At 38.3% G+C, this 13,536-nt stretch overlaps 1 protein-coding gene across 1 annotated transcript; it reads right to left on the minus strand.

The window, feature by feature from the left end:
- On the minus strand, positions 1–8,703 carry AGR2 (anterior gradient 2, protein disulphide isomerase family member). The gene is made up of 8 exons (XM_058526684.1): positions 8,634–8,703; positions 7,767–7,912; positions 7,444–7,507; positions 7,272–7,324; positions 5,797–5,870; positions 3,612–3,675; positions 1,515–1,598; positions 1–296 (listed from the first exon to the last, which is right to left on the minus strand). The coding sequence occupies exons 2-8, from the start codon at positions 7,903–7,905 to the stop codon at positions 247–249; spliced, it is 528 nt and encodes a 175-aa protein (XP_058382667.1). The 5' UTR covers positions 7,906–7,912; positions 8,634–8,703; the 3' UTR covers positions 1–246.
- Positions 8,704–13,536: the final 4,833 nt, after the last annotated feature.

A 13,536-nucleotide genomic window follows, 5' to 3' on the forward strand; every position in this document is an offset into this window, starting at 1 on the left:
TTGAACACCCCCAAAAGGATTTATTTTTTAAAAAATCATGGCTCACTATGGTAGTATACAGTGTTGTTTTCATATGTGTATACTTGAAACCAAATTTAAAAAAAACAGCTGTTGTAACATCAAACCATAATCTAATCAGTAGGTCCACCAGTGCTTCTACATTCTCCAAAGTCGTCTAAAATCTCCTCCGGTTCCAAGTGTCAGGGCCTAACACAGAGGCAAGAGCTTGGAGATTTTGCTTCTTTTCTACAATTCAGTCTTCAGCAACTTGAGAGCTTTCTTCATGTTGTCAAGCACTAATGGGGGAAAAAGTTACGAGAGTGAAGATGCGACCAGAAATTATGTTAATACCTATAGTAAACCCCAAACTTGGGTACTCTATTCATTATTTTAATGGGTTTTATTTTATCATGGGGTAAAGAGTTGGTCATCTTTTGGGATGTTTTTCTAAAATTATAAAATGGCTTCATTACAACCCATTCTCGTCCAATATTTATTAAATGCCTTTTTTATAAGGCACTGTGATATTACCTGTGCAGGATACCTGCCTTTAAGGAGTCCAGAGTCTTATTAAGATATATGCTGTTATTGTGAGAATAGTCAGTACTTGGGATGTACTTCCCCTGGTCCTCCCAGCACCCATCTGAGGCATTGCTAATGGACCATGATGATCTTTCTGCTGCCCAGGCACAGCTGCAAAATCCTTCCTAACATAATGTTCTAGGTAAGTGCTGCCTCATAGAAATTTCTGTGATGGTGAAAAATATTTAGTGCTTGTGCATTGAGTACTTGAAATGTGGTTAGTATGACTGAGGAACAGAATTTTAAATTTGAATTAATTGTAATTTAATATGAAACGGTTACATGTGGCTAATGGCTAACATCTTGGGCAATGCAGTTCTAGGCAGCCACTAGTCATTGAGCAGAATTGCTTCTTAGGACAAAACCTAATTTTCTTCCCAGAAGGACTAATTAGGTGTCACAAGTAGGTACAGTCTCCCATTGAGGTCCTCGTCTGCCTTGAGTCTCGTTCTCTCTCTTTTTTTTTTCTATTTTATAGCAACCTCAGGGGAAGTGAGTATCTTGGCAACTATTTGGAGCTATCTTTCATACTGCTCTTTAAAACTGAACTTGAATTCAACTTCAACAAGCTGGATTAACGTATTTCACTTTTGTTATTTGGAAAAAAATATTTAACAAAGCATGCAGATGACTACAACTATTGCACTCAGTTCTGTGGTAGAAGGAGTTGTGTGTTAGTGTGCCTAAGAGAAAAACCTGAAAAGCAGATAATAGGGTAATAGAATCCTCCTAGAGAAAAAGACACCTCATCTAAATAATTCATCTTCAATTGAAAATTTAAAAAATGAGATCAAAGTGAATGTGATTTGCCTGAGGACACAAGAGTCAACTGATTCTGTAGTGTCCCTGAACAGAGCTTTCTCTCCCCTCACCATGTGGACTCTACTCCCAGCACGACAGCAATAGAGATGTACAAAGGAGGTAACACTTACGGAGAGCAGCATCCGAAGGTTCATAAGCATAGAGACGATTTGAATATCTTCCAGTGATGTCAGCTCTAACCGTCAGGGATGGATCTACAAAGAAAAAACAAAAGGGAGTGGAGTGCTATGTTTTCAAGTAATCTCTACTGCGTGATGAAGCCTACGTATTTATCCACGTCCTATGAAAGGAACACGGTATATGTCCCCCTGGATCAATTTCTCCTCCCTCCACTCTGCAACCCAGCCTCCAGCAGTCAGCACCCAAAGCCAGGCTGAGGGCATTCAGCAGCTGCACAGGGCGATTTGTGGAAAGATTATGAACACTGCTGTCCTATCTATAACAACCTGAAAACAGGATAATAGATATTGTTTGAGCTGTGTTGGTTTTGGTGAAAACATTGGCATTCTCTACTAAAGAATTATTTTAAACTTTTGAAATGATTATATTCTAATTGAAATGTGCTACCAACAGCAACCTAGGTAATTAGAAGCCCATATCCAAAGACAGTTTTCAAAACCAAGGTTTTTTTAAATGAATAAAAGACTGTAAGCCCTTAAGAATAGCAAAGGTCAAATAAGCATGTAGTGTCTATTTTCCACTTTATTGTTAACTAGCTGCATTTTAAAAATAGAGATTTAGGAGTCATCCCTTATGTATACATATATTCCTCTGGTTTAAATCTATTTTTTTATGTTTTGTATTTAACTTGAAGTTATCAGTTAATGAGGGAAAAAAAGATATTTTTCTAATTTTTGTAATAAATTAACATAAGAAAGTCTTTTTAAACACCCAACCATTGGCTTACAATCCTGGTTGCACACTGGAATCACCTGGAGAACTTTAAAAAATACTGATGCCTGCGTCTCACTCCCAGAGATTCTGATTTAATTGGTTTGAGGTGTGGCCTGGGGGGGCTTGATTTTAGAAATCTTCCAGGTGATTCTAATGTGCAGTCAGCATGGAGAACCACCGAGCTAGAAGAGCAAGCTGCCTCAGAGCTGGTTCTTACAATCGAAGGAAACAAATGTGGGTTAAAATGCCCTTAGACGGGAATACCGTGAAAAGAATTTCTGTGCAAAGTGTGACCTATAAAGTCCCTTTCTGAATTTCTAAATCCTAACAAAACAAAACCTATAAAATTTGCTGTAGTTCAGCCTTACTTTTTCCTTCACTTTTTCTCTCTCCTGTTTATATGTTTAGTGAGAACGTGGATGAATTACACAGGTGAACTGCTTGATTAGCGTGAGCTCTGCTATGTGGTTGATTTAATTATGGATTGTCCTTATATCAGTATGACTTTGATCAAAGCCAAACTCAATTCATTTCTTCAATCATTTAAGAAATATTTACTGAGAGCCCATTACAGGCTGGGCTTATGATGGTGAGCAGAAACAGTTACAGTCCCTGCCATGTGGAACTTATCATCCCATGGGGGAAAATATTTATTAAAAATTAACCAATAAATGCAGATTTATAACTGAGTAAAGTGCCCCCATTGAGAGGAACTTGGTGCCACAAGAGCATATAGTGGGGATCTGGCCAGGTCAGTGAATGACAGTGATGACTGGGGAGTTAACTAGGTGATGTGAGCATGCAGAGGGGCATGCAGGAAAAGCTTTTCAGCAGAGGGAGCAGCATATGAAAAGTACCAGGGGCAGGAAGGACCATGGCTCTTTTGATTTTATTTTTTCAGCCCATGTTCGTAACTTGCCTAAAAACAATCATCAAAAATGTCAGAAAGAAAAATCCAACACACAAATCGAAAGTTTGCCTGATTGAAAATAAATATTTACAGGCCTGATGTATTCAGGAAAATGATCAATACATTTAAATAGTTAACAGGGTGCTTCCTTCTCAAATGTATTTGTGGCAGAAGATGAAAAGTTAAAATTAGCAGAGGAAAAAAAATGTGGAAATAGGTAAAAGCTTGCATTTTCTAATGAAAATATGTTGTGAAACTTAAAGGAATGTTATACCCCTTGCTAGAACTTAGTAGAGGCATTGGCCATGGGGCAGCAGATGAGGGTGGGGGAGGACAGAGGAAGAGATATGGCAGCACTTGTGTAATTTTCAGACTGTTGCATCTCATTGTCACTTTTACTTACCAACAAACATAATCCTGGGGACATATTGGCCATCAGGAGAAAGATGTTTGTCAGTTGTTTCATACTAAGATTAAAAAAAAAAATCAGCTTTCAGTTTGTTTACTCTTCAGTCATTTTCAAACTTGTTAATTCAAAAATGTGTCCATTACTGGGCTAGGCATCTTAAGGTACTGTAAGGCACATCTCTTCCACAGAGAGTTTATACTAGAGATGGGAAGGCAAGTTACATGCATGAAACAATAAATAAGATAGAGCAGAATGTGATGCAGAACATGAGGTAAAGAGCTGAACGTATGTGATAAACAAAGAGCAAAAAAGCTCAGGAAGGGAGAATTTGGAAGGAGTTATAGTGTTTGGGGAAGACAGCTTGGATGAGCTAGGAGGAAAGAGATTAATGAAAAAAGCAGAAGTCATTCTTGGAGAAATTACAGAAGCAAACAGGATTATCTTGAGCATTCATCTATCCATTTATCAATTTCGTATTTAGAATGTCCTTTATTTATCAATATACAGCACTTATCTTTAAGTCTATGGGAGATACAGGTAGGAAAATGAATATTGAGGATCCAGTGGGTGAAATGTTATGATGGAGGATATGCAGGTGCAATGGGTGTCCAGAGCAGGACATTTGACCCAGTATGCAAGTTCTACTAGGACTTTCTGAAGTGGGAAAGGAGCAATCTTAAAAAATGAATAGGAGTCAGTTACCTGGAAAAGGAGGTCATTCCAGGCAGGAGGGAGAGATTATGCAAAGGTAGAGGAAAGGCATAGCACTTTATGGTATGACCAAGTGTTTGGGAAGGACTGAAGTATAGGGATACATAAGGCCGTGATGAAAGAAGATGCTAGAGAGCTGCTTCAGGGGCCAGCTCATGAATGGCCTTGCACAGCATGCCACAGTGTTTGCACTTGTTCATAAATAGATAAGAACTCTGGAGGAATATTAAAAGAAGTACCATGATTCCAATTTGGTGTTTAGAATGATACCTTGACAGCCATGTTGGATTAGACAGGATTTATTTTCGAGTCAGGGAGCCATTTAGTAACACTTGCAGTAAGCTAGGCGAAGTGAAAAATTCTTACACTAAAATGGGTCCTCAGTTTACAGGGAAGTGACCAATAGCAAGAATATTTAGAAGTCAGAACCCCAGGCTACCTGACTGCTAGAGTTCGTGAAAAGGAGAGTCCAATCTAGAATAACACTTTCAACGAACTAGGAAATAGAGAAAGAAGAGCCATTTGAAAATCCTGGACCAAGCTGATAAACTCAGTGCTGAACACGTTGAGTGTAAGCTAATTATGAGGTATGTGGACCATAGTTGTTTACACAAGTTGGAAGTTGTTGTGTGTTTTGGCAAGATGTGGGAATTATCAGTATGTGGGTGTTGATTAAAGGCAGATGTAGGTGAAGTTGTCCATAGAGAATATAAAATATAAAAAGAGAAGTAGGTCAAGTAGAGATTCACCAAGGCGCTAACATTAAGGGGTAGAAAGAGGAGGAGGAGCATGTGGAAGGGAGGTGAGGAAGAACTACCGGTGTGGGTGCCCTTTGGAGAAGCCATCCTGTCAACCTGTGAAGAGGACAAGAAAGAGAGAGAGAAGAGGACACCTGGTTGGGTAGAGTAGTTGTTTGAGTTGTTTATTGTTTGCTTGTTTCCATTTGGAAGGAAAGTGGAAACTGTATACTGAGTAGAAAGAACTTGCGAAGGCAGAAAGCTTGAACATCAGGAGGGGTGGTGATGGTGAAGTAAGGTGGGAATTCATGAGGCTAAAGCACAAGTGGAAAGATTAGATTTAGACAGCCAGAGAGCTGTCTCTTCCAGGGAGAGAGGACATGAGGAATAAGAATGGATATAGAGCAGCCAGGACTTCAGGGGAAAAGGGCACAGGAAGGAATTTGCAAAAGACAAAAACCTTCCAATTTTTACAGCAACAGAGGAAATCTTGACCACAGGAGAGTATTTTTTGGACGACCTAAAATTATTAATCACTAAATGAAAATATAGACATGCAAGATAGATTATTAATAAAATAGAATATCTTTTTTCTCTCTAATCTATGAGATGAGATATTTGGAACAGATCCCAGTTAATGCAGTATGACACAGATGCATGGGAAAAATGATGCATCCATTTCCAGTAATGAGCCATGGAGAAATGTCAGTGATGATGAACAGTAAACTCACAACTAGATTGAGGAGGACAAACTGCTCTGCCAATTTCTGGATTTCTTTATTTTCAGCAAACACTTTCTTCAAAGCTATAATATAAAGAAAAATCAGTAAGCATCCATCTCATCACTGGTTACAACCATTGTTCTCTGTTATATTTTAATACAAATATTAAATTATATTTGTATTTTTACTACAATACTGTATTTTTAATACAATATTCTACTTTGCCCCTTCATCAAATGATTAGTGAAGTAATATCTAGGCCATTGACTACCTTTGCTTCTTGCCATTCACTCATTCAATCATTTATTCATGCATCCATTTATTTCTTTCAACCCATATTTAATGAGCAGCTACCATGTGCAGGCACTGTTTTATGCACTGGAAATAGAGTAGTGAAAAAAAAGTTATGTGCTTTCTTCATAGAGTTCAAATGCTTGTATAGGAGACAGACCATAGACAAGTAAAAAAATAAGTATCTAATAATTTCAGGTGGAGACATGTACTTGGAAGAAAAATCAAGCAAAGCAAGAGGTTTAAGAGCTATAGAGTGGTCAGGGTAGACCTCTCTGAGGAGGTGACATTGAAGTGAGAGAGTGATCCATTCTGAGATGTTGAAGGTCTGTCACACTAGGCAGAGGGAACTGCATGAGCAATAGCCCTGATGTTGGAATGAGCACAGACGTTTGAGGAAAAGCACAAAGGCCAGGCTAGACAGAGTGGAGAGAAAACACGGGGAGAGTGGTAAGAAAGGAAAAAGCTAAGGGCCCGATCATGTCCAGCCATGTAGGCCGTGGCCAGGAAATTGGATTTAATTTTACCTGGGATAAGAAGCTACATGAGCATGTGAGTGATTGGATCTGATTTTTATGTTTAACAGCCTCACTCTGGCTTATCCATGGAGAACTGACTAGAGGGTGACCAGTTAGGGGGCTGTCACTGGATTCTAGACAAGATGTTATCTTGGTTTGGACCAGCGCAGTAGCAATGAGGCAACACCAAGTGGCTGGGTTTGGGCAGGATCTATATAACACATGGGGCCCAGTGTAAAAAGAAAATATGGAGCCGCTTGTTCAAAAATTATTAAAAATTTGAAGACAGTGACAACAGAGCTTTAAACCAAGCATAGGAACATTCTAAGCACTGGGCCCTGTGTGACTGCACAGGTTGCATGCCCATGAAGTTGACACTGGCTTTTGGATATGTTTTGAAGGTAAAGCGATGGTATTGGCTGATGTATTGGATGTGGGATATGAGAGAAAGCAAGAAGTCAAGGATGAATCCTAGAGCTTGTTTTTTCAAACTATGCACCAATAGTTAACACCAAACATGGAAATATTTGAAGTTACTTTAAAATACGTTTTTACTACATAAAATATTCTTTTTTATTCAACTGTGCTGAGTGCTAAGGATATAAAGATGAGTGATCTGAATCCCGGCCCTAAAGCTAAAGGCCAAAGGAAATTATATTTAGAAGAATAAATTACCTTGACTGTGTGGGCATTCATCCAAGTGGTGAATAATCATCAAGGGTTTGTTGCTTTAAGAGAAAAAGAGAGATTGGATAATTTTTAATGAGTAGGATTTCATGTATAGCTAAATATCACTAGATGGTGCTCTTGAGACCTTTGGAAGAACTCTGTAACCCTTGTCTTTTACCTTGTCTTGGATTTGTATAAAGCTTCTTCATATGTCTGAGTCCAGATGAGTTGATCACCCCAACCTAGAACAAAACAAACCAGTATATGTAAAGCTATTATAATTTCAGACCCAAAGCTGTTGAAAAGCAATGGTACAACTGGGATAAATATATACTCCCAACTAAAGAAGAAAAACCTCTGGAGAAAGTAGAAACTATTATAAACTTCGATAAATCTAGAAGGAACACATACAAAAATATGCTCAGCACACAACTTTCAGCTCCCAGAGTTAAATCTTTCCCAACTAAGTAGCATTGGAAGCCAGTGAAAGCTGACTCCTACCTCTGGAGAGGGTCTGGGGCAGTTTGGGTCCAGAGTCCTTTGCGTCCTTTTTAGCTCCCGGTCTGACTGTGGTGTCTTTGGCTAGAGTGTAGGAGAGGGCCACCAGGAGCAAGAATGCTGACACTGAAATCTTCTCCATGGCAAATCTGGTATGGAAGACAAACAAATAAGCAAAAAGTCAATAAAACAAAAGGGAATTAGCAGTTTTCAAAATCTTCAGATTGCATCACAACCGTGGGATACAACAGGAATTGAGGCTGAGATGAGATTGAACACATGCAATTGGAGTGAAAAACTACCTTTTTCAGAATTTTCCTAAGAATACACAGTATGAATATCTGTCTATATCTCTATATAGATATGGATCCATATAGATATACATATATGATATAGATCGCCATAGAAATCTACAATATAGAAATATGTATAGATATTTTAAGAAAATACATAGAGGACTATAATCTTATAGCTAAAGGAATTTACTTTTAAATTTTATATTTAAAAAATTTTATGTGCTGGCCCTGTGGCTTAAGTGGTTAAGTGTGTGCGCTCCGCTACTGGCATCCTGGGTTTGGATCCCAGGCATGTACCAACGCACCACTTGTCCAGCCATGCTGAGGTGGCATCCCACATACAGCAACGAGAAGGATGTGCAACTATGACGTGCAACTATGACATACAACTATCTACTGGGGCTTTGGGGACAAAAAGGGGGAAAAAAAAAGGAGGAAGATTGGCAATGGATGTTAGTTTAGGGCCGGTCTTGCTCAGCAAAAAGAGGAGGATTGGCATGGATGTTAGTTTAGGGCTGATCTTCCTCACAAAAAAACAACAACAACAACAAAAAATTTTAGTTCTAGAAGTCACCTTAGGGATTAAATCCTCTTTTCCCACCTCCCCAGTGCCTCATTTTATGGATGAAGAATCTGAAATTCAAAGAAATGAAGACTTATGAGATGGGCACAGAAGCAAGTCTTTTGGATCTTGTCATTTTGCAGTGCTGGCTCCCATCTTCCCATTCTGAAATAATTACCCTAAACTTACATACTTCTGTAGCATTCTGTTAAAATAGGAACATGGCCATTGAAGAATAAGATCTGAGTAACATGATTCCTTATTTCATTTAGAACCTGCCAACCTTGTCACTTAACTGAAGACTTATACCCATACAACTCTCTCCCTAGCGTAACATTTACTCAAACTCTATATGTTGGTTCTGAATTGACTAAGATACGTCAATGCAAGTTCCTTCCAGTGAAATAATTCTTTGACTCTCTGTGTGGGCCTGTCTAGGTAGGTGGTTGTGGGCATGCACTTTAGTGCACAAAAATATTCTATGGGACACATAAAACAGAGAAACCAATCCCATGGATGTCTCTTTGTTAAATTTTTTTTCCTTTCCAGTATTACACAGTTAATTCTCAGAGAAAGTTACACTACTGTGAAGCAGATGCTTATGAATAGGAGAGTGAATGGCAAGATATGATCCAAGAATGAGTGAGGGCATGAGCTAGCTAGTAAAGTGAGTTGCACTAGCAAATCACTAGGGCTATCCAGGGACCATAACATGCAAGGCTGGAGACTTGGGATTCTAGTAAAGCCAAAGACTGAGATTACTTAAAAAGAAATGTCTAACTCTAATACTGGTATAGGCTTTGAATTAAATCAAATGAACTCTGCAAAGGAAGCAAGATGAACTATCAATGCTTTAAGGGAGAAAGTTTCTTGTGTTCTGATATCTTGAGTGGGATCTTTGCTAAGCATTAGCTGATCAAAAAAAAAAGTGTTGCTAAGTTACCAAATCCAGATGATGCCTTATATTAAACTGACTAATTATCCATGTCATAGTTGTAGCCACAAAATGTCTCACTCAAAAAAAACATAAGCAAAAATCAGGGATACACTTTCATCATTTTCTACACCCATAAAGATGCAGAAATGCCAATAACAATTGTAACTTAGAGTCCAGCAGAAACAACTCAAGTGTACTACAAGTCAACAATTCTTAGCCCCCTTAGTATAAAGACTTCTTTACAATGTAAAAAAAAAAGACCTTTTATGTGAGAATAATTATACTTTTGTCAGAAACATATCATGGCAAAGAACTGCTTTAAATTTATCAACAAACATTTGATGTTGTATTTTATTTATAGCAACAGCATCTCTGTATATTGGAAAATTAATAGTAAACTGGTGGTGAAGTATTTTATTTACTTAGTCCATTGACAATTCTTGTAGTGCAAGTGGCTATCAGGACCCCTGCGATAGCTCTGCAGCTTACGGTTGGAACTATTGATATAGTACACGTGTTTTATGGAAGGCTGACTAACATGACTCCTGCTGTACAAACATCCTGCTCTGAGCTGACTTTCTGAGATTCACTCCACTGAGTTTTCATAATATGCATAGACTGTGCTCTGCAAACTTCACACATAAACCACCTCGAAACAGAACGCTAAACATGGAAGATACTGATAATTTGGAGACACACACACACACACACACACTCTATGAAACCAGCACTTTTTACTGCTCACTGTAGCTCTGTCTTACCTTTAGCAAGAAATGACTTGCAAGAAGTTTCAGTGTCCCTATTCATAAATGCTTCAGAAAAACAACCAGATTTCTCCTTTTACAGCCTAGCCCATGAATTTAAAGACTGAAGAAGCAGCATGGCTATCTTTAAACCGTTACAGAAAAAGAAAACTGTTTTCTGATTTGCAATAATATTCTGAATTGCAATTTCAAGCAGGCACTCTGAGCTGAGATTTCACAGTTCTGTGGGACTTTGCTTTAGCCCGTGGGAGAAAAGCACAGCATTAGATGGTGACCAGGGCACAGTGACTACGACAGAAGACCCTGGGCCCTATCCCAGGCTTGAAAACTCCTAGAGTTCACCCACTCTTAAACCTCTCATTTCCTAAGGGAGAAAGCATTACCTTGAACCAGCTCAGGAACATAGTGCTCTGCCAGCTCTGACCAAAGAGAGGCTCCAGTAAGCCTTTGGTGGAAATTCCATTATTTCCTCTCCAAATCCCACTTCATTGTCCTTGGAACTACCTTGCATTTTTCTGGCTGTTGATTGCCTGCAACTTTACCCAGTATTCAGAAGCCAAAGCTCAATCTAACAAGTGCCCTTCCAACACTGTTGTCAGGAGCCTTACCTGGATCTCCCCACCCACCTGTCTGTGTGAGCCAAGTGGCCTCGATGGGGTCCAAGCTTCCTAGTGTGCTAGCTCAGCCGGAGCCTCTATTTATGCATGGGAGCACACCTCAATCCCACCCACTAATCCCGTATTTACATGTTGCAAACTCGGAAAGGAACTTTCCTTTTCCCAAGCGATTGTCTTCCTTGGGGTAAAGATTCCCTTGTTTTTAACAATAACGTTGCAGAGAGTATGCTTTCCAGTATGCATGTTTTTAACTATTTGTAAAAGCGCATTGTTAAGAGATTTGAAAAAGATGGGCAGAATGCCAAACCCAGGTAAGCTTTAAATGAAGACATTTGATTTGCCTGAAGGCTGATTTGTCTTTACGTGATTGGATGGAGTGTGTGGTTTGTAGATTTTTTTTCTCCCCCTTGGGCAGATTGCCTTTATTTAGTTAAAAACACACCAGAGATGATTCACAGTTCTAAACTCTGCAGTCATATAACCTGCTATCCTCCATTGGGGTACAAATTATTTTCTATGATACACTTCCCTCTTCCTGGTAAACCAAATGTCCATTCACTATTGGTATGAAAAAAATACAAATCAAGTACTCACATAATATTTCAAAACTGAGAAAGTTATTATTGAAAAAAGATACCTAACACTATGAGTTTTTATTAATTATGTTGTAGTTGAATATATACAGCAACTTCCTCCAAAGAGTTCAAAGGTATTTCACAGATATTCTTTCATTTAATAGCAAACTTTAATAGCAGCTACGCACGCAGGAAGCCATTTACCCCATTTTTCAGACCTAGAAACTAAGGTCTGCAACAACTTTTTTTTCGCTCAAGATTATGCAATTATGCACTAAAGATTTTAAGCCTGAACTCATTTTCTGTAAAAAATTTCAATCCTGAGTTTTGTTCATGAAGCTATGTGCAATCCTTAAAAGCACAGAATGGGGAAATCTTTAACAACAGAAAATAAACTAATGAGATGCAAGCCCTATAAAAATAACTTTTGAAATGAGTCAGGATCCTAATATTTAAAAATATATATATATGTATACATATATTTTGATAGACTCAAAATACTTGTGGGCAAAATAGTGATTCCCAAAATATTGAATTTTCTTTCAAGTCTAAATGAGTTTACAAAGATAATTTCTTTAGGAGTTTGACTGAAAACAATGATTTGATCTACACTTTTAAAACTGGAAAGGCTTTTATATAGATCCTTAGACTACTCAATTCTACCCCCTCATTTTGCAGATGAAAAAACAAAGATGTTAAAACATTAATGACTCTAAAGGTCCCACAACTAGTTTAGGGCATTGCTGGGACCAAAGCCCAGGTGTCCTCTAGTCCATCACCTGCTGACAGCAGGAAATGGGCAGGATTTGGTGTCACAAGATTCTAGTCTGAGTCCTGCACCCTGGTGCTTGCTCACTGGACAATCTCAGGCATGTCATTTAACAGCCCTGACCCTTTGGTTTCCCTATCCATAAAATGGGGATAATATTACTATACGTGATTGTTTCGAGTATTAAATGAGGTTTTAATGAATTAAGAAATGAGAAATCACTTGGTGTATTTGTTTGCTAGATCTGCTGTAACAAAGTACCACGGACTGGGTGGCTTAGACAACAGGAATTTATTTTCTCGCAGTTCTGGAGACGGAAGGCTGAGATCAAAGTATGAGCAAATTTGATTTCTTCTCATGCCTCTCTCCTTGGCTTCTAGATCTTCTTCTTCTTCCTATGCCTTCACATGGTCATCCTTCTGTACTTGTCTGGGTCCTAATTTCCTCTTATAAAGACACCAGTCATCTTGGATTAGGGCTCATCCTAATGACTTATTTTAACTAAATTGCCTCTTTAAAGACCCTATCTCCAAATATAGTCATATTCTGAGTTACTGGGGTTTATGATTTCAACATGTGAATTTTGGTGGGACACAGCCCATAACACTTGCTATTTAAAAACATCTCTGGTTTGTTATAATTAAAATGGTGTCATAATTATTCTGCCATACTCCTGTGCCTAATTCTGTGTCAATAAAAACCCAGTATTTGTCATAGTGGCTAAGGTATGGAGGAAGGAAGTAGTTACCAGAACATACCCTACACACACATGGTGACTGGCATCTTGGGCGTACATATCTGTCTTGGTGTGAAGCAATTAGAGTTTTGTAGATGGTACAAGTTTTTATACATTTGTGTCATCGTAATTTTAGAGGTTTTTATTCAAGCAGATTTTAATCAAGCAGATTTTAAAGTAGGTTATTTTCAAAATTTGGAGACATAATAATAATAACTAGCAATTATTGAGTATCCAGTATGCACTGGGTACTCAACTGTATTATTTCATTAATTCACTCACTTATTCATTTCTTCACCAAATATTCATTGAACCTACTTATGTAGCAAATATTATGCCAGACATTAAAGATATGAAGATGAAAAAGACATGGTCAGTTATTGAGGTAGCCAGACACATAGATAAATAATTACAGTTCACGTTGGTAAGCCATGCCATGGAAAAAGACAAAGACGTCGAAGATATTGTCCCTGCCCTAAGGTTACTTACAATTTGATTGAAGAAGTAAAATAGAACC

The sequence above is a fragment of the Diceros bicornis genome, chromosome 3, assembly GCF_020826845.1.
Source record: "Diceros bicornis minor isolate mBicDic1 chromosome 3, mDicBic1.mat.cur, whole genome shotgun sequence".
NCBI classification, from domain to species: domain Eukaryota; kingdom Metazoa; phylum Chordata; class Mammalia; order Perissodactyla; family Rhinocerotidae; genus Diceros; species Diceros bicornis.